Genomic DNA, 25031 nt, shown 5'->3' with positions numbered 1-25031 from the left:
AAACACAAATAAGTATAACAAATTACTTATTTACACATTATTTTTACTTCATTTCTTATTGTCACTATAAATGTTTATCACTTTTCAGCTGGTTCCACATGCTCCATGTAATCCAGCTGTTCATCTTTGGAAAAAAACCTTCTGCCAGTGACTCAGAAACCGCGTCACAGTCTATAATCTTTTCTTATTCTTTCAGAAATAGTCATGCTGTAAATGTCTCTTTTCCCACTGCAATATTTGTGCGGCAAAAGTTTTAAAAAAGGAGCGCTGTTTACTCTGAGCGTCTGAGAGCGATCTCCCCTGTTCACCCGGAACATCTTCGACGTAACTTCCTTAGCAACGCTAAAATGTCGAATAAAACGTTTCCAGTAAGAAATATAAGTGTATAATGGTGTATAACGGGTATACAGATCGACGCACTTTCTGGTTGAGATAACGGTCCGCTGCGCATCTATTATTGGGTTCAGAAATGCTTTTCAGCCGTGTAGACGACCGAGCTATTCAGGGGAGAGACTTCTCTTGTCACTTAAACCATATTTGATGGTCCTGTCAGAGGCACAAGGCTCTACATTTGGATATTTGAGCCCATCCTGATATCGCTGGATGGTCCGATTGGACATTGACTTGCCCGTAGAATATTACAGCAGAAAGCATTAAGTGTCCTCTTTTCGAGGAAAAAAACAGAACATCTCTACCTATTACCATTCCTGAGATATGAGCGACTTTGTAAGACATGTCGTATACGATATGGTCGACCCCGAACTTCAGTTTTGTTTTTACACTTTCTTCATATAAAAATACATGTGGCAGACTGATTTTCAGCTATATTTAGTGCAGAGAAAATACAAAATGATGCCCTACTTATTAATTTCCTCAGCTGTAAGAACCACTGAATTATCCCACAAACAAATGTTCCTGAAACAATCCACATGTGAAGCTTCAAAGGAGACAACAACACAATGGTAGAAGGAGGAGTTATTTCAGTCAGAAACAGAGAGCAGTGAGCAGCTTCACTGAGTGAGACGCTACAATATTATTAATGTAAAAACTACACACATGAATGAGTGAATGTATTTATTTGAACTGTGTCAGAAAACTCTTCCATTCATGACACATGTGAACCAGGGTTGTGTTTGCCTTTGGATTCGAAGAATGAGGCGCAGCCTCGACAGGTGGAGTTTATGCTCGTAGCATCATCAAAGCACCACAAATGGCGTTAGCATTGAGAGCACCATATGCACCATGAAAACTGATAAAACAAACTACACTACAGTTTCCAGTTGTGGTTCTACATTGGATTACTCCCTGGACAAGGAGGAGAAAAGGATTGAAAAGGTCCAAACACGGGGAATAATCAGCTCCATAGTCAAAAAGCAGGCAGGACTCAGACACAGACTCTCATAAAAAGGATCAGACTGGACTGATGGACTGAAGAGTGAAGACACTGAGACACTGAGCTGTGAACAGCATGTATATATTCCCCATATATACACAGTGTAATATTCGGCGGGACAGCCGAACAACAACACACTTGTTAAACAAGCTCTTACTGACAGCTCTGAACAGACAGCATTAACTTATCATTCATTTCAGTACAGCCACAACCACTTCCATGATACGTCACACATAAGCTACAGGTAGTGGCGAGGCACACGTAAATACACACACAGGTGATGATTGTGTGATGAAGCACAGTGAGACACATTACTCTGAGTGTGCTTAACAGGAACAGATAGAAAAGGTCAGAAAAGAACCAGAAGGACATATAAAAGGTCAGGTGGACAGGCCTGCTGCTTACATGTCAAAGATTTGTGTCTTTATACAAATGACATATATACATACAACAGCTATATAAGTGTCTGGGCTCTGGGTTTTCACCTGGCTCCACATCTCCACACAACGTTGACCCCCAATGCTGTTTGTCTCTGGAACAGATAACATGGAACATAATGATAACATGAGAACACATGAAGAGTGCCTAGCTGTATATCTCATGGTTATTCTTAATTTGTATTCTTTTATTTTTAATTATATTTTAATTAAAAGATAAAATAATTCTTACAGTTATTTTTAATTCTAGGTTATTTGTTACTTATCTGTTTCTAGTTTTTATGCTTCTCTAGTAGCACACTGCATTGTCTTACTTGTACTGCTGCTGTAACACTCCAGTCCGGTAGGCGGCGGTAATGCGCCTTACAAGGTGGCTCCCACCGCCAATAAACTGAAGAAGAAGAAAATAAGGAAGTAGGGGAAAGAAAAAGACGAGCACAGCGACAGCACATCACATGTGAAGAAGAAGTAGTTTGTTCGCTAGTTGAACAGAAGTGTAACTACTGTGAGTGTTTTATCACATCTGAATGGCTGCTGCTGAGTTTCTGAGAGGTTTTATCAGCGAGCGGCTAACTGCTGCTGCTGCTGAAATATTGGGAGTGTTTGAACAAACTATCGTCCAGTACGAGGAAGAGATGGACCGTCAGCGCAAACTGCTGGATCTCCTCCTGAAGCCTGAGATCAAGTTACATAGAACAGGTATGTAAACATGACAATGTCACGGAACAACAACGTCTCTGTTTGAAAAGAGTGCACATTCAACACATAGTGTTTCTAACAGGAGGACACTGACTTCATGACTTTAAGCTAAGCTGGGTGAAGACGCTCGCACATTACCACTGTGTACGTCATCAGTTGTTGAGCTGAGCGTTATCGATGTAGCCCAAGTTAATAAACAGTACAGCACTGATATGATCCATTACATGTTGGCTGGTAGCTGAATTCCACGCAGTGCCGTGGTGCACAGACCACAGCCAGGTTAAGACGTGACAGCTTAACATCCACAGAATATTTGTGGCTCCTGTCTTCTGTCTGAAATGTTGTCCTGAATGTTTATGATATTTTCTGTTTCTGTATTTTAATGTTGCATTAATTCATTTGGTTGTTCCAGGTTTTAGATGTTTCCATCATCACATTAGTCTTTGTGTCCATTTGTCCCTCCAGGTCTCCCTCAACAACATGACTTTAAGGAGGGAGAGATCCTGTCTGACCAGCAGCTCTGTAACCAGGACAAAAGTTTGACCCGACTGTCATCCAATACAAAGAAGAGATCAACCATCAGGACCCACTGCTGAACATTATCCTGACACCTGAGATACAGTTACACAGAACAGGTATGTGAACCTACAAACAAGCAGTGAATCCTTGACTCATGGAGGCTGCAATTGTTCTGAACTAGAATGTATTTTCTGATCATCACATTAGTATTGTTGCATCAATTCATTTGGTTGTTCCAGGTCATAGATGTTAGGGAGGCGTCTGTCGTATCCAACCAATTAGCGTATGTCTTACAAAGTCGCTCATATCTCAGGAATGGTAATAGGTAGAGACGTTCTGTTTTTTTCCTCGAAAAGAACACATTTAGGCTTTTCGGGGACCTATGTCTACCCCGGCTGTAATATTCTATTGGCAAGTCAGTGTCCAATCGGTCCATCGAGCAATATCAGGAGGGGCTCAAACATCCGTCTCTGAAGCCGGCCGCTCAGCCTCCCACGTCTCCCCCTCGCAGCCCTCCCCTCCCTGACCAGGTGTTTGAGGTGCCACTCTCACTGTCAGTCACTGAATCTGGAGGTGCAGCTCAAGTACAACTCAGGTAAAAAGTAAAGTAAAAAGTCATGTGACTTTCGTTCACATGTGAGTTAATCATGGCTTCCTAGCAGTGCTGAGAAGTCAGAATCAGAATTACTTTATTTATTATAAATTCTTTTTGGTTACAAATAGAAATCAAAGATAAATTGAAATTGAAATATTTAGCATTAATTTTTTTATTATTATAGCATTTACATCCCTGAGGTGTATGTAAAGAAGAACATATTTACTACTGTATAAAAACCTTTACATGGTAAAGAGCATGACATGAATGTACAGTGTCTGAGTGACTGTTACAGTTCAGAGTTCAGTAGTTTGATTAAGACAGGCAGGCAGTGGTGCATCGTTGGAGTCGGAGTCTGTTGCTGAACGAGTTCCTGTAGCTGGTCAGCACAGTGTGGAGTGGGTGGGAGGGACAGTCCAGTATGGTCTTTATTTTGGACATCTTCCTCTGACGCACCTCTGTCAGAGAGTCCAGGTCCTCTCCCACAACATGGCCGGCCTTCCTGAATATTCTGTTGAGCCTGTGTATGTCCCTCACCCTCAGACTGCTGCCCCAGCAGACAACAGCATACATGATGGCACTGGCCACCACAGACTCAGAGGACATCCTCAGCATCGTCCTGCAGAATCTTTAGTGTTTCAGAGTTTTGTGCAGCTTTTGCTCTTTCAGATGAAGTAGAAGAAAGAAGGCTTACAGCTGAGCGGCTTTGTGTGTTTCAGGCCAGGCAGTGAATTTCAGAGACATGGAAGACGTCCACTTGGCTGCTGTGATTCTGAAGACCTTCCTGAGGGAACTGCCCGAGCTGCTGCTCACTTACCAGCTTTACAACGACATCTTCAACTTGGCCTGTATGTCAAGACCATTAGTCCAAGAAGTCATGAATATAGTTGAATAATCAGTGGTTTCTCTAGGATTGTTATTCACAGTGGCATTTGATAGGTTGCAGCTGTATCCAGTGACAGTCAGGTGACCGTCATGAAGACGCTCGTGGAGTCTCTGTCTGAGGAGAACTATGCATCACTGCGATACCTCATCACATTCCTGGCACAGGTACGGCTCTGACACCACGCTTCCTTTCACATTTGTGCGTCTGTTTCTGACAGCTGTGTGTGTATGTTTGTGTGTTTAGGTGTCAGCCAACAGTGAGGTGAACAAGATGACCAACAGTAACCTGGCTGTTGTGTTTGGTCCTAACCTGCTGTGGGGGCGGGACAACGCCATGTCTCTCAGCGCCATTGGGCCGATCAACAACTTCACCCAGACCTTGCTGGACCAGCATCATCTGGTCTCCGCCTAGCTTTGTGGCCAAAACTGCTCTTTAAGTTGTTGTCTTTTAATTTCTCAAAGGCCAAATCATCATCATCATTATCATCATCAGTGGTTGAATATTGGCGTTGTGTTGTTGCTATAATTCAGAATATGATGTGACTGAAAAGAACCAAAAGATCATTCATTTAGTTTGACTGAGGCAAAAAAAAGTTAACTGTTGTAAGTCTGTGTGTGTGTGTGTGTGTGTCAGCTGATCTCAGTACATTTGAATAGACAAATATACTGTTGGGCTGTTCATATATTGATTTAAAAAAATAGAGGGCTGTGTCAGTTAAGGTGTGTGTGAGATTGTTGAGGTGAACAGGTGTGTGTGTGCGCGTGCATGCTTGTGCCTTATTTGTTCCCCTGAAGTGATTAACCATCAAAGTGCCAGTGTGCCCGTTTTGCCATAGATTAAAACAGCACGAGGTGCGTTCAATGCATCACAGGTTTGAGAATCAACATTTCATATATTTATGTTTTAAAGCAAAAAAAAACCATCACATCAATCAGACAAAGAATAAAGTCTGATTTTTTTTCTTGCTCCTTCAGCCAATAATAAGTTAAAATTCACTACAGCTAACTGAATCATCCTAACCAAGTTAACATGTTTTCTCAACTCTGCTGATCGATTACGGTTCAGTCTAATCTATGGATCTTTGTACTGTAACTGTTGTTATGGTGACAGTGAACAATGTTTCTCTGTGGGAGAAATGATTTTGGTTTCCAGGATTTATTGATACTTAGTGATGTTATTTTCTTAACTCCTTTTATTTTTCTCCTTTACTTTTGATATGTTGTGGATCTTATGTATGTAAGATATAATTACAAACTGTAACATCCATGTGTGTAAACAATAAATAAATGTTGAATGAACATTTAGTTTTATTCTCAGCTGTTTTTTTCTTACTGATATTTATTTGTGTAAACAATCATGTACAGTTCAAATCAGGGTGCGCATTAATATAACACTCAGGGTGTGCATTTTAGAACAGCAAGGATCTTTTTATGTTATTTATTTGAAATGCATCCATGACAGTAACAAGGTTTACAAAGAGATCAGAATTCCTTTATTTGTCCCTGAGGGGCAGGTTAAAGCACAAGTGAGCAGCTTGAGGTATGAAATACAAGACAAAACGGCAAACAGTAGTTTCAGGGAGTATATGAGCCGAGAAGAAGTCCAAGCATCTGAATGAATGGCTCAGAGGGTTAAGTGAGTGGTGGACTGTGAAGAGTGAAAGGCTGACTGAGAGGAGGTCCAAATGCCTGGGCGAGTGGCTCAGGTGGTAAAGCAAGGGGTAAAGGGAGTGATTTGTGCCCTTGAAGAGCCAGGTTCGATTCCTGGAGGGTGAAGAACAAAGACAGAAGATCCGGAAGTCCGGAAGGACCGGAGGAGAAGAGGGGGGGGCGTCCTGGCCCCCCGAGTTTCGGGGGTTCGTGAACAGGGGGTTATGTCACCAAAGGTGGTGAGAGGTTGAGGGTTTTAGAAGTGTTGGTTATGTTTAAAGTAGTCTTTCAGTAATCTAACTTACTTACTACTACTACTTTACTACTAACCTTATAACTTAATAAGCTCATTTAGTTACTAACTACTTACTTACTTTACTAAACTTACTTACTACAACTTACATTACTTACTACTACTACTACGTACTTACAACGTACTTACTTACTACTACTTACTACTTACGTAACTTACTAACTTACTACTTACTACGTATTACTAACTTACTAACTTACTTACTAAATTACTAAGCTCATTTAGTTACAACTTACTTACTTACTAACTTACTTACTTAACTAACTTACTTACTTACTTACTTACTACTTACTTACTTACTTACTTACTAACTTACTTACTTACTTACTAACTTACTTACTTACTAACTTACTAACTTACTTACTAACTTACTAAGCTCATTTAGTTACTAACTTACTTACTTACTTACTAACTTACTTACTTACTAACTTACTTACTTACTTACTTACTTACTTACTAACTTACTTACTTACTAACTTACTTACTAACTTACTTACTTACTTACTTACTTACTTACTTACTTACTAACTTACTAACTTACTTACTAACTTACTAAGCTCATTTAGTTACTAACTTACTTACTTACTTACTAACTTACTTACTTACTAACTTACTTACTTACTTACTAACTTACTTACTAACTTACTTACTTACTAACTTACTTACTAACTTACTTACTTACTTACTAACTTACTTACTTACTAACTTACTTACTAACTTACTTACTTACTAACTTACTTACTTACTAACTTACTTACTTACTAACTTACTTACTAACTTACTAACTTACTTACTAACTTACTAAGCTCATTTAGTTACTAACTTACTTACTTACTTACTAACTTACTTACTTACTAACTTACTTACTTACTTACTAACTTACTTACTTACTAACTTACTTACTTACTAACTTACTTACTAACTTACTTACTTACTAACTTACTTACTAACTTACTTACTTACTAACTTACTTACTAACTTACTTACTTAAACTTACTTACTTACTAACTTACTTACTTACTAACTTACTTACTAACTTACTAACTACTACTTACTAACTTACTTACTAACTTACTAACTTACTTACTTACTAATACTTACTTACTACTTACTTAGCTTACTAACTACTTACTTACTAACTACTTACTAACTTACTTACTACTTACTACTTACTTACTAACTTACTTAACTACTAACTTACTAACTTACTTACTTACTAACTTACTACTACTACTTACTTACTAACTTACTTACTAACTTACTACTTACTACTAACTTACTTACTACTAACTTACTATGACTTACTTACTTACTAAACTTACTTACTAATACTTACTTACTTAACTACTTACTTACTAACTTACTTACTTACTAACTTACTTACTTACTAACTTACTTACTTACTTACTTACTTACTAACTTACTTACTAACTTACTTACTTACTTACTAACTTACTTACTTACTAACTTACTTACTTACTAACTTACTTACTTACTAACTTACTTACTTACTAACTTACTTACTAACTTACTTACTTACTAACTTACTTACTAACTACTTACTTACTAACTTACTTACTTACTAACTTACTTACTAACTTACTTACTTACTTACTTACTACTACTTACGTTACTAACTTACGTACTTACTACTAACTTACTTACTTACTAACTTACTTACTTACTAACTACTTACTACTTACTTACTACTTACTGACTTACTAACTTACTTACTAACTTACTTACTTACTACTTACTTACTAACTTACTTACTTACTAACTTACTTACTTACTTACTAACTTACTTACTTACTTACTAACTTACTTACTTACTAACTTACTTACTTACTAACTTACTTACTTACTTACTTACTTACTTACTAACTTACTTACTAACTTACTTACTTACTTACTAACTTACTTACTTACTAACTTACTTACTTACTAACTTACTTACTTACTAACTTACTTACTAACTTACTTACTTACTTACTAACTTACTTACTAACTTACTTACTTACTAACTTACTTACTTACTAACTTACTAACTTACTTACTTACTTACTTACTTACTTACTAACTTACTTACTAACTTACTTACTTACTTACTACTTAACTTACTTACTTACTTACTTACTAACTTACTTACTAACTTACTTACTAACTTACTTACTAACTTACTAACTTACTAACTTACTTACTTACTAACTTACTTACTTACTTACTAACTTACTTACTTACTTACTAACTTACTTACTTACTTACTTACTTACTAACTTACTTACTAACTTACTAAGCTCATTTAGTTACTAACTTACTAACTAATAATGCAACAAAGTCATTTTTTTTTACTGATGTTTGACATGACCAAGACTGTAATAAAGGTTAAAAAAATCCAGTCCACATTCACCTTTTCTATTAAAAATTTTGTGTGTTTTTTTTTTCCATTTATTTGCACCACCCCACATGGGGGGAAATGATTTTTACTACTGTTGATAAGAGCTCTCACTCCTCATACACAAACACACAATGACGCACACTATCAGGAGAGGGAGACATCCCCTTGTCCGTTCCATTTGGGAGACCCGGGGTGAACTGTCCCCTGCACGGTTCACATACCTGTTCTGTGTAACTGTATCCCAGGTGTCAGGATAATGTTCAGTGGGTCCTGATGGTTGATCTCTTCTTTGTATTGGATGACAGTCGGGTCAAAGTGGTCCAGACTGGAGCTTTTGTCCTGGTTACACAGCTGCTGGTCAGACAGGATCTCTTCCTCCTTACAGTCATGTTGTTGAGGGAGACCTGGAGGGACAAATGGACACAAAGACTACTGTGAGAAAAGCTGGAGGACACATCTGTTCTGTGTAACTTGATCTCAGGCTTCAGGAGGAGATCCAGCAGTTTGCACTGACGGTCCATCTCTTCCTCGTACTGGACGATAGTTTGTTCAAACGCTCCCAATATTTCAGCAGCAGCAGCAGTTAGCCGCTCGCTGATAAAACCTCTCAACAACTCAACAGCAGCCATTCAGATGTGATAAAACACTCACAGTAGTTACACTTCTGTTCAGCTTCTGCTGTCGCTTTGTTTTTCCTCGTCCTCCTTCTTCCTCCTCTTCTTCGTCTTCAGTTTACTGGTGCATTACCGCCACCTGCCGGACTGGAGTGTGGACAGTTGACAAATAGGTTTCTCTTACCTCACCTTTAAAGGTGGATCTGACTGTCTGACATGTGATTCTCTTCTTGACTTGTGCTGACATTCAGTAGATTCAGTGTGTGTGCATGGATGCATGCATGCATGCATGCATGTGTGTGTCCAGAAGGAGGGAGGAGGACACTTGATGCTGTTTGATGTAAACATGGACAAAGCAGAGAGCAGGAAGAGGTCAGAGTCCACACAGCAGGCAGCTACATGCAGATGTGCTGACAGTGCAGGGCTGATGAGGGCCGTGGAAACAGGCGTCTGATTGGAGGATTGTCTGCAGGTGAGGCAGTAATGCAACATTAAAATACTAACAAACAGAAAATATCATAAACATTCAGGTTCTGACAAAGAGAAAAAAAACACTTCTAATGTTAAGTTCTGATATTGAAAGGATTTTCCACAGGTTTCACCTTTTAGAGACATTTTACCTTGAGGAGCGTTGTGAGAGAGAACCATGTCATGGTTTGGTTCTGGTCCAGCATAAGCAGCAGTTACTATAGAGGGATCAGTCTCCTCTTTCAGTACACTCTCCTTCATGACTGGTGCAGACTTCCTGCTGTTCCTCTTTAACCTGTGGAGGTTCTGGTTCCTCCTGGTCCAGAATGGAGTTCTTCCTCTGGTTACAGAGCTGCTGGTCAGCCAGAACATCCTCCACTTTAAAACTGTGTTGTTGAGAGAGATCTGCAGGGCAAAGGGTCAGAAGGTTCACAGCACACAGAGAGATGTATTTACAGAAAATTCTAACATAGAAATACAATCAGCTTTTCAGTAATATCGTGTCAACAGACATTCAGCAAGTCTAACTTAGGGTGCAATAACAAAATATTAGGCTTCCCAGTGTGGGACATTCACACACTACTAACTACTGTTGTTACATTATATTCCATACTTACCAGTGTTTCCCTGCCATTATATAGGGGGCAGCTATTTTCTATACAGCAGCAGATCATAGCAGAAGTCATTCAAGGTCACCTTTCCTATAGAACAGGTCTTTACTTTGTTCTTTTATCAAACACAATAAATAGCTGCCCCGTGCACATACACACACACACAGGCACAGGCTGATAAAATCAGCATCTGTCTGATCGGCTAGTGTGATGGACTGGTGCCCAAATTAACTGGTTGTCACCTTGGTGTGATATTGATGTATTGCAGGTGTATCTCAACACGTTTTTTTTGTACAAACCAGGAATTTTTCTTCCCCAAAATTCAATTTTTCATCATTTCAGGAGTAACAATGAACATAGTGATGTCGGCCAGCATGTAACAGCATGTTCAACGGGAACATTCTGTGTGATCATTAGACAATTAGCATCTGCTAGCTGTGATCAGGTAGTTTATAAGTGCTGTAAATGAGTTAGTCTTGATTCCTGACCCCCAGGAACCAAATCATGGACTTTGTTTAAATAATACTGCTGTCTGTGTCTGTCATTGGCAGACAGGAGCCACAAAACTTCTGTGGATGTTAAGCTGTCAGGTCTTAACCTGGCTGTGGTCTGTGGAGGTGTGTGCACCACGGCACTGCGTGGAATTCAGCTACCAGCCAACATGTAATGGATCATATCAGTGCTGTACTGTTTATCAACTTGGGCTACATCGATAATTCACAGCTCAACAACTGACGACGTACACGGTGGTAATGTGCGAGCGTCTTCACCATGTTGCTCATGTTGGATAGACTGAACATTGACTACGCTAAGCTAAACTGAGCTAAGCTAAGGTTTGTGCGCGAGTGCATTTATCGGGCGTAAAATCGTCATATCTGCTGATCTGCGGACGCCGGTCATGGCCGATCAGTCGGTTAATCTCTGATGCTAACTGGGAAATAACAGCAGCTGCTCAGTAGTTTTCAACAGTGAATAAACGAAGCACAGAGCTCTGATGAGCTGAAGCAGAGAGAGAAAAGCTGGAGGGACACATCTGTAGCTTCAAGTCATGAAGTCAGTGTCCTCCTGTTAGAACCACTATGTGCTGAATGTGCACTCTTTTCAAACAGAGACGTTGTTGTTCCGTGACATTGTCATGTTTACATACCTGTTCTATGTAACTTGATCTCAGGCTTCAGGAGGAGATCCAGCAGTTTGCGCTGACGGTCCATCTCTTCCTCGTACTGGACGATAGTTTGTTCAAACGCTCCCAATATTTCAGCAGCAGCAGCAGTTAGCCGCTCGCTGATAAAACCTCTCAGAAACTCAACAGCAGCCATTCAGATGTGATAAAACACTCACAGTAGTTACACTTCTGTTCAGCTTCTGCTGTCGCTTTGTTTTTCCTCGTCCTCCTTCTTCCTCCTCTTCTTCGTCTTCAGTTTACTGGTGCATTACCGCCACCTGCCGGACTGGAGTATGGACAGTTGACAAATAGGTTTCTCTTACCTCACCTTTAAAGGTGGATCTGACTGTCTGACATGTGATTCTCTTCTTGACCTGTGCTGACATTCAGTAGATTCAGTGTGTGTGCATGGAGGAGCACAGCTGTACACTGTCATGCTGTGTGTGTCCAGAAGGAGGGAGGAGGACACTTGATGCTGTTTGATGTAAACATGGACAAAGCAGAGAGCAGGAAGAGGTCAGAGTCCACACAGCAGGCAGCTACATGCAGATGTGCTGACAGTGCAGGGCTGATGAGGGCCGTGGAAACAGGCGTCTGATTGGAGGATTGTCTGCAGGTGAGGCAGGAAGGAGACAGAGCCTCTGAGACTCCTTTTTAGGGACCATATGACATCATTATTTAGATGCATCCTCTGGTTCTTCTGTCAACATCAGACACATCACAGTTTGATCAGTTTTCAGATCACACACAGCAGTATCAATAATACTGAGCAGACATTACACACTCCATCAAACACACACACACACACACACACTTATAATAGAGATAATAAGTAAAGTTCTTTACAATAAATCACATTCACATTTTTATTATCACTTCACACATGGCACAGTATATATGGCAGTGAGTTAAAGGTGGAATATGTAGTCAGAATTAATACCACATATTGACACTGGGTGGCAGCACTTGAGCTAAAAGTTGTGTTTCCTCCTCTCCTGCTTTTTGTTTCCACTCATTACTGTACAACATGATCATGTGACTGGTGTGCTGCTTTCTTCTTATTGTTAAATGATGATTATACAGCTCCTGTCTCCAGTCAGAGTGAAGGACAGCAGCAACATTTACTCTCATTTTCTATTGACTTCAATCATTTCTTTCTTTGACCACAGTCATTCATACATGTCTTTACTTCATGTGTTGCTCTGATTATGACATCATTCTCCACTTGTCTTAAACAGGCCTGTTAGGTCGGCTTGTGACATCACTCTTCTCTTGGTCTGTTAAAGAGAGCTGTTGGTCTTGTGATGACATCACAGGTCAGTTGCTGTGTTAAAGAGAGCTGCTTGGTTGGGTTGTGACATCACTGTTTACTGACCGTGTTGCTTCTCGTTGGCCTTGTGATGACATCACAGGTCAGGCAGCTGTGGCTCAGGTGGAAGAGTGGTAGTCCACTAACTGCAAGGTTCTCAGCTTGATCCTCATTCCTGCTTTGATGGTGACGTGTCCTTGGTGACAAGCAGGCATTTACATTGTACCTCTGGTTCATACTCTCACCTTCACAGACAACATGTTGTACCTGACAGTGACCACTTGAGGGCAGTGATGCTTAATGCTACATCTACTGTTTATTAACAAGAGGATTATTAGTGTAGAGAGAGAAGGAGGAACAGCTGCAGATATCAGTGTGATCTCAGTGGTTATTAGGACAGAAAGCAGCCAATCAGACGGCTCTGTGGGTTTCTGTGGGTTTCACTGTGACGGTTACAGAATCATTCCAGGAAGTCCTCAACCTGCCTCATTTCCTGCTCACTGCATGCTCTTTAAACTGATCAGTCTGCACTCAGTGTTTTCAACAATTAATTAATCACAGAAAATGTGTTTGGATACAAAACATCAGATCTGAAAGAGTTTATTAATATCAGAAAGTGACAGAGCTGCAGAGTCTGAAGACAGCTGTAGGTTAATTTCCTCATCTACTCACATTGAAACCATTCATTCATCATCAAATCACAGAGAGCACATGTGTGCAGATAAAACATTCAAACATTTTCTCATTTTATGTCACTGTGAAGGAAACAGCAGTCGTCGGAATGCAGATTTATAGAAGAACACACACATACACCACGCTGAACACACACAACAGCCGTGTGGTTTCATTCTTTGATTTTTATCACATCCTGTTCTGCACCTGCTGCTTGACAACCATGGTCACATGACTGCCAGGCAGCAACATGATGGATCAGCTTTACTGTGAAACAACAGTGAAATAATGTGAAGACACTTTGTGATAAAAAGTAAAGTATAAATGCAGAAAGATTGAAGCAGACAGGAAGTCAGATTCAGTTTTATACTGACTCAAAGTTTTAGTACAAAGAGAAAAAAAGAGCATCATGTGATCACTGATGGACTCTGAGGACAGTGATGGATGATGTGATGGAGGACGAGCAGTCAGCCGATCATCAGCAGAGAGAGTCCACAGCAGTACAGCAGACTCTTCACTATCAGCACAGTGTAGAGCAGCAGGAGCAGCTTCACCCTGCACTGAGACTGGAAGGACCCTGACACACAGACACACAGACAGACAGGTCATTCTCTGACTGTGTTGGGATGTGAACATCTTCATCCTGAATGGATCTTACAGTCAGTGAGCTGCACAGCTGGCAGGTCTGCAGGTTCTCTCTCTGGAGGACAGGAAGCTGCAGCTGGAAGCTCTGAAACAGAAGAGTCACATGTTTACAAAGGTCCTCTGTTCTCTGCTCAACATCTCATGAACATGTTCATTACCTTGCTCTGTTTGGGCCTTCACTGTGCCCCCCTCATGTTTGACATAGCAGCTGTACTTATAGCTGCTGCTCTCCTGCTGCTGGACAAACAAGATGGCGGCGCTGTGTCCCGTCTCTCTGAGCTCCAGCTGCTCTCCCTCAGCAGGATGCAGCTCCTCCAGCGAGCCATTCTCCTTCTGTCGTTTCCAGGAGAAGCGGACCAGAGGAGGAAACATGTCTGAGGCCAGACACAGCAGGGAGCTGCTCCCCTCAGGACGGCCTGTGGGTGCTGCTGGGTACACGTTCACCACGGGCTTCACCACCTGCTGCTCTGAGGCTACACAACACAGACACACAATCATCAGTCTGTCAGTGCAGCCGCTCCATCATGCTGTGAGGTGATAGGGAATTTAAATCATTCCTGAACTTGTATACAAGTATACAAGTATACAGGGTCATGGGGGGCTGGAGTCTATTGTATTTGTCAGTGGGAGACAGGCCTTGATGGGTGGCCAGTCTATCACAGGGCTGCCACAGAAAGACAAAGACAATGAACCTAACATGCACGTCTTGGAATGTTGGAGGACATGTCACATGACGCATCTGATGGCTAAAATTATAATGAATCTGTCATATACATTACATATTATTTAATAACTTGTAAAAATCTGTAAATTGTTTTAATTGGTCAGATTTATGTATGAAACATGATTTAAATCACCATGCCGCATATTGGTGGCATATTATTAATTCATTTGTTGCCTCATGTATTTATTTAATATTACATTTATTTATTTAATGTCTGCATTGTGGGTCAAATAAAGGTTTCCTCCATTTTAATTCATATTGATTCAGTTCATGCTGTATTTATGTCTCCTTGAAGCTGACAGCAGCAACAAAAGGGCTCACGTCTGTTTTACCACTGGATGTAGTGATGAAGTTTATAGTTAACCAGAGAAGGACTGTGTACGTTCATGATTTGTATTTTAAGAAGCGATTTGCATATTAGGGATGAAATAAATACAGCATGAAATATAAACATTAAATGAATAAACTTGAAGCAGACACGGGCAGCATGTGTGGATATGTCAAATATTATACATTTCTGTTGATTAAATATTATTGATGGACATGCTAGATAAAATATTTTCCAGATCACATTTAACATACACATTATGATGAGTTATTATAATTATTACATATTGATGTCTTTATTTACAAAAGCAAAATATGTATTTTTATATGTTGTATAATTTTGATGAATATGGAACCTGTGTTAACATGTAAAACACATTAATGTTTATCTTTAATGTGTCATCTTTTATCTTTCATGTGTACAAATTATTTTCTCTTATTGTAGCACCATCTTTATTTTATATATTAATTTATTACTGATTAAAAATACTGAAATGATAAAACACTAAATAATCCTGCAGAAACAATAACTCAATTTAATTTTTTTTATTTATTTTTTTCTGTCCGTGTGCTGTGTGATAAATTCTATACAAAGTATAAAAATAATAAAAATGTGATTCAGTAGAAACAGTTCATGAAGAAAGTGACTTTAAACAGCTTCAACATTTCCAACAGTAAAAATAAATGTTAGTTCTTACCTGTTACTATCAGTTTAGTTCCAGGACCAAAGATCCTCACACACAGTGAAACAGGCTCATACAAAAACCTGCTGAGTGAAGGATCCAATCAGGAGGCAGAATTCTGTCAGAATTCCATGTTGCAGGAACGTCTGTGTAAAACAGAGACACTGAAAATCTCCATGTTTGTAAAAACCATCGAAGCGTCCTCATCAACAGCTTTTTCCTGCTGATTCTAAACTTCCTCAGTTAACATGTGAAGCTCCGACTGGAAGACTCCCAGTCAGTGTCCCCTCTGGTCACATGGACTCATTCCTTCCTTTGTTGGGATCAAACATGGATTTGTGCAGCTTTCGATGCTTCAGAGCTCTTTGAGTGTGTTTGAGTCTGAGATGGAAGTGAAACATGAAGCTGATGTGGTTTTCTGTTCTCTGCTGGTTTTTGTTCAGGCTGCTCGCATAATCTCTCACTGTGGGAACTTCCATCATCAACCCAACAGGAGCAGTAGTAGGTGGCTGAATGATTCTCTTTAACTGTCTTGAGCTCCAGCTCCCAGCCCTTCTGTGTTTGTACAGCTGAGAAATCATCTTTCTGAGGATGACTGCTGTAACCTTTATCGATGTCACCATTACTGTTATCAATATCAAGAATCACTCTGAATGTGTCCTTGTCTTTCTTCTGGTACCAGAACACATAGCTGTTGTCACACTGTTGAAGCCCTCCACAGCTGAAGGACACATTTCCACCGACTCTCCTGGTCAGCGAGGCATCGTCCTGAATCAGATCTGCTGCCATGGAAACCAGCGCTGCAGAGACAGGTGGAGGTCAGTGTTTGTTACAGGTGCGGCTCGTCAGCGCCTGATTGGCTGGAAACACTCACCTGAACACAGACAGCAGAGAGCAGCAGCCGGCAGGAGAAGCATGTTTCCTCTGGTGAACTCACAGAGAAGTGACGCTCTGATGCAGCTGAGGCCAAACAAGGACGAGCTGCTCAAAACTCCCATCAGCCCCTGCTGCCCTCAGATAAGACTGCTGGGTGCTGTGGTTTGTAACCACACCATGAAGGAGGAGCTTCAGATGAGACTGATCGCTGCTAATAGAAAAGAAAAGATATAAAAAGAAAGAAAAGAATTCTTTTCTGGAGAACAGGAGAGATGAGGGTTTGGACTAATTGAACTTATTAATGACTAACTTGTTACTAACCAGACTGAAAACTGTGTCATCACACACCCACACATGTTGTGTTATAAACTACTATTCATATATATTTATACATATACAGATGTTGCATGAAGCATGTTTTGTGGATGGGAAAGGAGGCAAGAGCTGAGCCTGTCTGAGCATGTGGCTCCACCTAGTGGACAAAAGTGCAAACCAGTGGCCCAGTCACAGAAGTCAGAGGCTCATGCAGATCATGGGGCATGTTTTGCAGTGCTTATCACAAGCGTGCTTCTCCTGCACTTGTGAGGACAAACAGTGCACTTGTTGCTGCTGTTGCAGGACAAACTGTCTGTGGTGGTTTGGCAGCGTCCTCCTGATAGTTTTAGTCTCTTATCAGATGTTCAGGTGAGCCACACATCAAGACTGCTTCAGATTCCCATGTTCCTGTTAACAACAAAGATCAACAATTCATTTCAGTGATGCTGTAACTGCACAATGAGAATATTTCAATACACCAAGAAGACTTAAAAAGTACCAAGAAGCCCTGAAAGAAAATTAGATGATGATGTCACGTTGATACAAAGTCAGGCAGAAGATTTAAAGGTAAGTATCTAAGGATCATATGGAGAGGCTCCTGCCATACCAACTGTCAGCAGCCAAGCTAGTCGGCCTATAGGCTCCTTGTTTCTGAGTCTCTTCTGCCACCTGCTGGTCATATAGAATAACAGCATCATTTCTTTAGTTTAAGTGTCACAGTTTAGGGAATTTATTTGTTAAATGTTTAAGACACTTCAGGTTATCAACTTTGATGATTATAAAAAGAAGAAGCAGGTCATGGTGTGTCCTTTAGGACAGCATGTGTAAAGACTGAGTCAAAGAACATGAAAAATAATCCAATTTAAATATAAAAATTTTTTCCCTTCACTTTCTCCTTCTGTGTGTTTTTTCTCTTTAAAGCACATGGACATTACTAATAGATCCTATTGTTCAGGTTTGTATGGATGGTAGATTGTGTAAATAGGTGCTTACATGAAGTAATACAATCTGCAAACTTGCCTTGAATGTCAGGTTTTAACAAAGTTCAGAGTTCACAGTTTAACAGCTTTATTCACAGAGTCTTTTCAATACTTTTATATACTTTTATGTGTGTGTGTGTCAATTGATCTCAGTACATTTGAATAGACAAATATACTGTTGGGCTGTACATATATTGATTTAAAAAAATAGAGGGCTGTGTCAGTTGAGGAGTGTGTGAGATTGTTGAGGTGAACAGCAGCTGTGTGTGTGTGTGTGTGTGTGTGCATGCTTGTGCCTTATTTGTTCCCTTGCAGTGATCGTGTGATTAACCATCAAAGTGCCAGTGTGCCCGTTTTGCCATAGATTAAAACAGCTTGAGGTGCGTTCAACACGCTGCTTTGTTGAGCGCAGCTTTCCTGTAATGAACGATCACAGGTTTGAGAATCAACATTTCATATATTTATGTTTTAAAGTAAAAAAAAAAACATCACATGCAGTCAGACAAAGAATAAAGTCTGATTTTTTTTCTTGCTCCTTCAGCCAATAATAAGTTAAAATTCACTACAGCTTGTTGCACATCTGAATCATCCTAACCAAGTTAACATGTTTTCTCAACTCTGCTGATCGATTACAGTTCAGTCTAATCTATGGATATTTGTAATGTAACTGTTGTCATGGTGACAGTAAACAATGTTTCTCCATGGGAGAAATGATTTTGGTTTCCAGGATTTATTGATACTTAGTGATGTTATTTTCTTAACTCCCTTTTTTTCATTCTTTACTTTTGATATGTTGTGGATCTTATATATGTAAGATATAATTATAAAACGGTAGTTTCAGGGAGCATGGACGGTATATGAGCCGAGAAGAAATCCAAGCATCTGAACGAATGGCTCAGAGGGTTAAGTGAGTGGTGTGTTGTTCTGTGGGACTGTGAAGAGTGAAAGGCTGACTGAGACACCTGGGTGAGTGGCTCAGGTGGTAAAGGGAGTGATTTGTGCCCTTAAAGAGCCAGGTTCAATTCCTGGAGGGTGAAGCGCAAAGGCAGAAGATCTGAAGTCCTGAAGGGCTGGAGGAGAAGAGGGGGGTGTCCTGGCCCCCCGGGTTTCGGAGGTTTGTGATAGGTTGAGGGTTTTATACCTATTTTTTTAAAGTGTTTGTCTCTTTGAATCCAGAAGATGGCAGTAATGCAACATTTTGGGTGCCAGCTGCAGTAGAATTCTGTTTTGTTTACACCCAACTGGTAACAACTCTACCAAACGCCACCTAGTGGACAGGCAGGCAACTATACAATTCTTCCAATTTCCACAGTTACCACATAGATATATCAAGTATGGGAGCCGGTTTTAAAATGAGCGTATTCGGGTTTCCAAACGGCCGAGTCGTGTGGACAAGGCCTTAGTAAGCGAGTGTTCAGAAGCCAGAATGATGCAGTTCAGCGCTCGGAGGCTCGTATGGTCTGAATGACTACCCGTAGAACACGTGACTGTTGTTGTCACCACGCCTTGTCGCTGCTGTACACGCATGCTAGTTGCTTCGAAGCTAATGGACAATAATACGCTCTGTGAATGTACCTGGAGCCTCACAGGATACAGTCGACTGTGGGAAATATATTGTTCTCTATGAGGGACATTTTGCGCTGACGCTAGCGGTAGAAGCAATCTCGGATGTTGGAGCTTTGCAGGCTACCGGGAGCTAGCATTAGCGGCTATAGTGCTAACTGGATCTGCCGGGGTCCACAAACAACCGCTGAAGACTGCTAAGGAGTCGATTTATGGTGTGATACGAAGCAGAGCGTTTGTGTGTCCGTGCTGGATTCCAGAGAATCACGTTGTTGGTGTATGGAGAAAACGGCAAGGAGAGGCACCGGTGGTCAGTCCAGAGGATGAGCTTTCCATCAGCTGGGTGAGTAGTGGATCCACAAATGTGTTGTTTTGGTTTGACTATGCTTATTGTGCTTGTGGGGGTGTAGTGATGACACATGTGTTCTGTGAGCTGTCAGTCATAACAACATGACTGAAGTATGTAAACATTGTCGTGGAATCGGCTTGTGCTTTCATTGACACTGTATTGAATAAACAGGCAGTTGTCATAGCTGTGTTAAGTAGACTTTGTTGTTGTTGTTGATTATGAAAAAATAAATATGAAAAGTAAGGTTCGTCATTTGATGTCTAACCTTGTCCATGTCCAGGTTTGATTGTTTTTGAAGAGTTGTAATGAATGCAGTTGTCAGGGCTTGGGGAAAGTGCCCTGACTGAGGAGAATTGTTTACTATCTGCACACGTGAAGCTATGCAGTGAAAATTATTTATGTTAGATTTTGCAGGGAGCATGTTTTGGTTTTTAGTCGTTTAGTAGTTTCTGTCAGTGCTGTAGGAGGTTAAATGTGCCAGGTCAACTGGCGGTGGTGAGAAGCACAAGTGACATTGTGGTTTTGCTGGAGCTAGAGCTGCAAAGTGTTTGTCTTACTTTTAACACTCTAAGTGTGAGAAATGATGCAAATTCATTGTGTTATTTTTAAGACAGCAGTTCAGGTGGGACTGATGCTGGTGCTGACAATGTGTGAGCATTGTCGCTCTTCCTATGGATAATCTCTGAGAAATAGGATGGTTTTAGGATTGGAGCATAGTTTTTTGCCTTCTGTCTTCTGTCTGTGTGCAGATTGTGTTTTGAGTTTTAACCAGTGTGGCATGTCTCCAAGGTTGCAAGTGAAAGTGCTTACGAGGTCATCAACAGGAGCTGTGGGCAGGGTTGGCGATTGTACAAAAGTGTGGGTTAAAAGTGCACAGGTGTTGTTGTTAATATACAACACATTCACATTCACATTTTTATTATCACTTCACACATGGCACAGTATATATGGCAGTGAGTTAAAGGTGGAATATGTAGTAGAATTAATACCACATATTGACACTAGGTGGCAGCACTTGAGCTAAAAGTTCTGTTTCCTCCTTTCCTGCTTTTTGTTTCCACTCATTACTGTACAACATGATCATGTGACTCTGTGCTGCTTTCTTCTTATTGTTACAATGATGATTATACAGCTCCTGTCTCCAGTCAGAGTGAAGGACAGCAGCAACATTTACTCTCATTTTCTATTGACTTCAATAATTTCTTTCTTTGACCACAGTCATTCATACATGTCTTTACTTCATGTGTTGCTCTGATTATGACATCATTCTCCACTTGTCTTAAACTGGCCTGTTAGGTCTGCTTGTGACATCACTCTTCTCTTGGTCTGTTAAAGAGAGCTGTTGGTCTTGTTATGACATCACAGGTCAGTTGTACCTCTGGTTCATACTCTCACCTTCACAGACAACATGTTGTACCTGACAGTGACCACTTGAGGGCAGTGATGCTTAATGCTACATCTACTGTTTAACAAGAGCATTATTAGTGTAGAGAGAGATGGAGGAACAGCTGCAGATATCAGTGTGATCTCAGTGGTTATTAGGACAGAAAGCAGCCAATCAGACGGCTCTGTGGATTTCTGTGGGTTTCACTGTGACGGTTACAGAATCATTCCAGGAAGTCCTCAACCTGCCTCATTTCCTGCTCACTGCATGCTCTTTAAACTGATCAGTCTGCACTCAGTGTTTTCAACAATTAATTAATCACCGAAAATGTGTTTGGATACAAAACATCAGATCTGAAAGAGTTTATTAATATCAGAAAGTGACAGAGCTGCAGAGAGTCTGAAGACAGCTCACAGAGAGCACATGTGTGCAGATAAAACATTCAAACATTTTCTCATTTTATGTCACTGTGTAGAAAACAGCAGTCGTCGGCATGCAGATTTATAGAAGAGGATTAACACACACATACACCACGCTGAACACACACAACAGCCGTGTGGTTTCATTCTTTGATTTTTATCACATCCTGTTCTGCACCTGCTGCTTGACAACCATGGTCACATGACTGCCAGGCAGCAACATGATGGATCAGCTTTACTGTGAAACGACAGTGAAATAATGTGAAGACACTTTGTGATAAAAAGTAAAGCTATAAATGCAGAAAGATCAAAGCAGACAGGAAGTCAGATTCAGTTTTATACTGACTCAAAGTTTTAGTACAAAGAGAAAAAAAGAGCCTCATGTGATCACTGATGGACTCTGAGGACAGTGATGGATGATGTGATGGAGGACGAGCAGTCAGCCGATCATCAGCAGAGAGAGTCCACAGCAGTACAGCAGACTCTTCACTATCAGCACAGTGTAGATCAGCAGGAGCAGCTTCACCCTGCACTGAGACCGGAAGGACCCTGACACACAGACACACAGACAGACAGGTCATTCTCTGACTGTGTTGGGATGTGAACATCTTCATCCTGAATGGATCTTACAGTCAGTGAGCTGCACAGCTGGCAGGTCTGCAGGTTCTCTCTCTGGAGGACAGGAAGCTGCAGCTGGAAGCTCTGAAACAGAAGAGTCACATATTTACAAAGGTCCTCTGCTCTCTGCTCAACATCTCATGAACATGTTCATTACCTTGCTCTGTTTGGGCCTTCACTGTGCCCCCCTCATGGTTCACAAAACAGCTGTACTTATAACTGCTGCTCTCCTGCTGCTGGACAAACAAGATGGCGGCGCTGTGTCCCGTCTCTCTGAGCTCCAGCTGCTCTCCCTCAGCAGGATGCAGCTCCTCCAGCGAGCCATTCTCCTTCTGTCTTTTCCAGGAGAAGCGGACCAGAGGAGGAAACATGTCTGAGGCCAGACACAGCAGGGAGCTGCTCCCCTCAGGACGGCCTGTGGGTGCTGCTGGGTACACGCTCACCACGGGCTTCACCACCTGCTGCTCTGAGGCTACACAACACAGACACACAATCATCAGCCTGTCAGTGCAGCAGCTCCATCATGCTGTGAGGGGGATAGGGAATTTAAATCATTCCTAAACTTGTTCTGTACTACTGGCTCATGGGGGGCTGGAGTCTAGTATTTGTCAGTGGGAGACAGACCTTGATGGGTGGCCAGTCTATCACAGGGCTGCCACAGAAAGACAAAGACAATGAACCTAACATGCACGTCTTGGAATGTTGGAGGACATGTCACATGACATTGGTAAAATGTTCTGTCACTTAAGAACAAGCAAGTCTGAATCTTAAAGGAAGCTAAAAGCAAATAAAACATCAATTTATGCTTTGAGCTTCTGAAATTTAAGTATAAACTGTAGCTGACCTACAACTGGTTAATATCAAAAATCCACTGTTATAATATGAAGTTATATATAAAGTTTACACACATGTAACAAATAACAAAACTGCTTTATAATGAATCTGTCACATACAATACATATTATTTAATCACTTAAAAATCTGTAAATTGTTTTAATTTGTCAGATTTATGTATGAAACATAATTTAAATCACCATACTGCATATTGGTGGCAATGTGCAGTATGGATGTAGTGATGAGGTTTATAGTTAACCAGAGAAGGACCGTGTACGTTCATGATTTGTATTTTAAGGAGCGATTTGCATATTAGGGATGAAATAAATACAGCATGAAATATAAACATTAAATAAATAAACTTGAAGCAGACACGGGCAGTATGTGTGGATATGTCAAATATTATACATTTCTGTTCATTAAATATTATTGATGGACATGCTAGATAAAATATTTACCAGATCACATTTAACATACACATTATGATGAGTTATTATAATTATTGCATATTGATGTCTTCATTTACAAAAGCAAAATATGTATTTTTATATGTTGTATAATTTTGATGAATATGAAACCTGTGTTAACACATAAAACATATTAATGTTTATCTTTAATGTGTCATCTTTTATCTTTTATATGTACATTTGATTTCCTCTTATTGTAGCACCACATCAGGTTTCTTTATTTTATATATTAATTTATTACTGATTAAAAATACTGTAATGATGAAACACTAAATAATTCTGCAGAAACAATAACTCAATTTTATTTTTTTTTATTTATTTTTTTCTGTCCGTGTGCTGTGTGATAAATTCTATACAAAGTATAAAAATAATAAAAATGTGATTCAGTAGAAACAGTTCATGAAGAAAGTGACTTTAAACAGCTTCAACATTTCCAACAGTAAAAATAAATGTTAGTTCTTACCTGTTACTATCAGTTTAGTTCCAGGACCAAAGATCTTCACATCCCACACAGTGAAACAGGCTCATACAAAAACCTGCTGAGGATCCAATCAGGAGGCAGAATTCTGTCAGAATTCCATGTTGCAGGAACGTCTGTGTAAAACAGAGACACTGAAAATCTCCATGTTTGTAAGAAGCATCACAGCGTCCTCATCATCAGCTTTTTCCTGCTGATTCTAAACTTCCTCTGTTAACATGTGAAGCTCCGACTGGAAGACTCCCAGTCAGCGTCCCCTCTGGTCACATGGACTCATTCCTTCCTTTGTTGGGATCAAACATGGATTTGTGCAGCTTTCGATGCTTCAGAGCTCTTTGAGTGTGTTTGAGTCTGAGATGGAGGTGAAACATGAAGCTGATGTGGTTTTCTGTTCTCTGCTGGTTTTTGTTCAGGCTGCTCGCATAATCTCTCACTGTGGGACCCAGTCAAACAGGAGCAGTAGTAGGTGGCTGAATGATCCTCTTTAACTGTCTTGAGCTCCAGCTCCCAGCCCTTCTGTGTTTTTACAGCTGAGAAATCATCTTTCTGAGGATGATTGTAACCTGAATTTATGGAACCATCTGATTGAATATAAAGAATCAGTCTGAATGTGTCCTTGTCTTTCTTCTGGTACCACCGTA

General features: G+C 40.4%; 2 protein-coding genes and 1 gene segment (V, D, J or C); 1 reads left to right on the top strand and 2 right to left on the bottom strand.

Moving 5' to 3' along the window:
• The first annotated feature begins 3102 nt into the window (after nucleotides 1–3102).
• LOC114432393 (rho GTPase-activating protein 1-like) lies at nucleotides 3103–5229 on the top strand. Of its 3 annotated transcripts, none has more exons than XR_003670258.1 (4): nucleotides 3103–3164; nucleotides 4363–4491; nucleotides 4583–4693; nucleotides 4773–5229. XR_003670258.1 is itself a non-coding variant. In XM_028400393.1 (3 exons), exons 2-3 carry the CDS (start codon nucleotides 4619–4621, stop codon nucleotides 4938–4940), a joined length of 243 nt encoding a protein of 80 aa, XP_028256194.1. In that variant the 5' UTR covers nucleotides 3103–3164; nucleotides 4363–4618; the 3' UTR covers nucleotides 4941–5229. The 3 variants fall into 3 exon arrangements, 1 of the variants encoding a protein (XP_028256194.1); XR_003670259.1 differs by lacking the exon at nucleotides 3103–3164 and adding an exon at nucleotides 3172–3643; XM_028400393.1 differs by having other exon boundaries at nucleotides 4363–4693.
• An 8519-nt stretch (nucleotides 5230–13748) lies between these two features.
• On the bottom strand, nucleotides 13749–21577 carry LOC114444860 (immunoglobulin lambda constant 6-like). The segment is given in 5 exon segments: nucleotides 13749–14305; nucleotides 14387–14458; nucleotides 14532–14846; nucleotides 16123–16172; nucleotides 21567–21577. Coding segments are annotated over 5 exon segments (558 nt in total).
• A 456-nt stretch (nucleotides 21578–22033) lies between these two features.
• LOC114444851 (immunoglobulin lambda-1 light chain-like) lies at nucleotides 22034–24538 on the bottom strand. The gene is made up of 5 exons (XM_028419717.1): nucleotides 24524–24538; nucleotides 24376–24409; nucleotides 22769–23077; nucleotides 22624–22695; nucleotides 22034–22542 (listed from the first exon to the last, which is right to left on the bottom strand). Exons 1-5 carry the CDS (start codon nucleotides 24536–24538, stop codon nucleotides 22433–22435), a joined length of 540 nt encoding a protein of 179 aa, XP_028275518.1. The 3' UTR covers nucleotides 22034–22432.
• Nucleotides 24539–25031: the final 493 nt, after the last annotated feature.

This window comes from Parambassis ranga, chromosome 2, assembly GCF_900634625.1.
Source record: "Parambassis ranga chromosome 2, fParRan2.1, whole genome shotgun sequence".
Classification (NCBI taxonomy): Eukaryota; Metazoa; Chordata; class Actinopteri; family Ambassidae; genus Parambassis; species Parambassis ranga.
The sequence above is the reverse complement of the archived record's forward strand: the minus strand, read 5'-3'. Positions and strand labels throughout refer to the sequence as shown.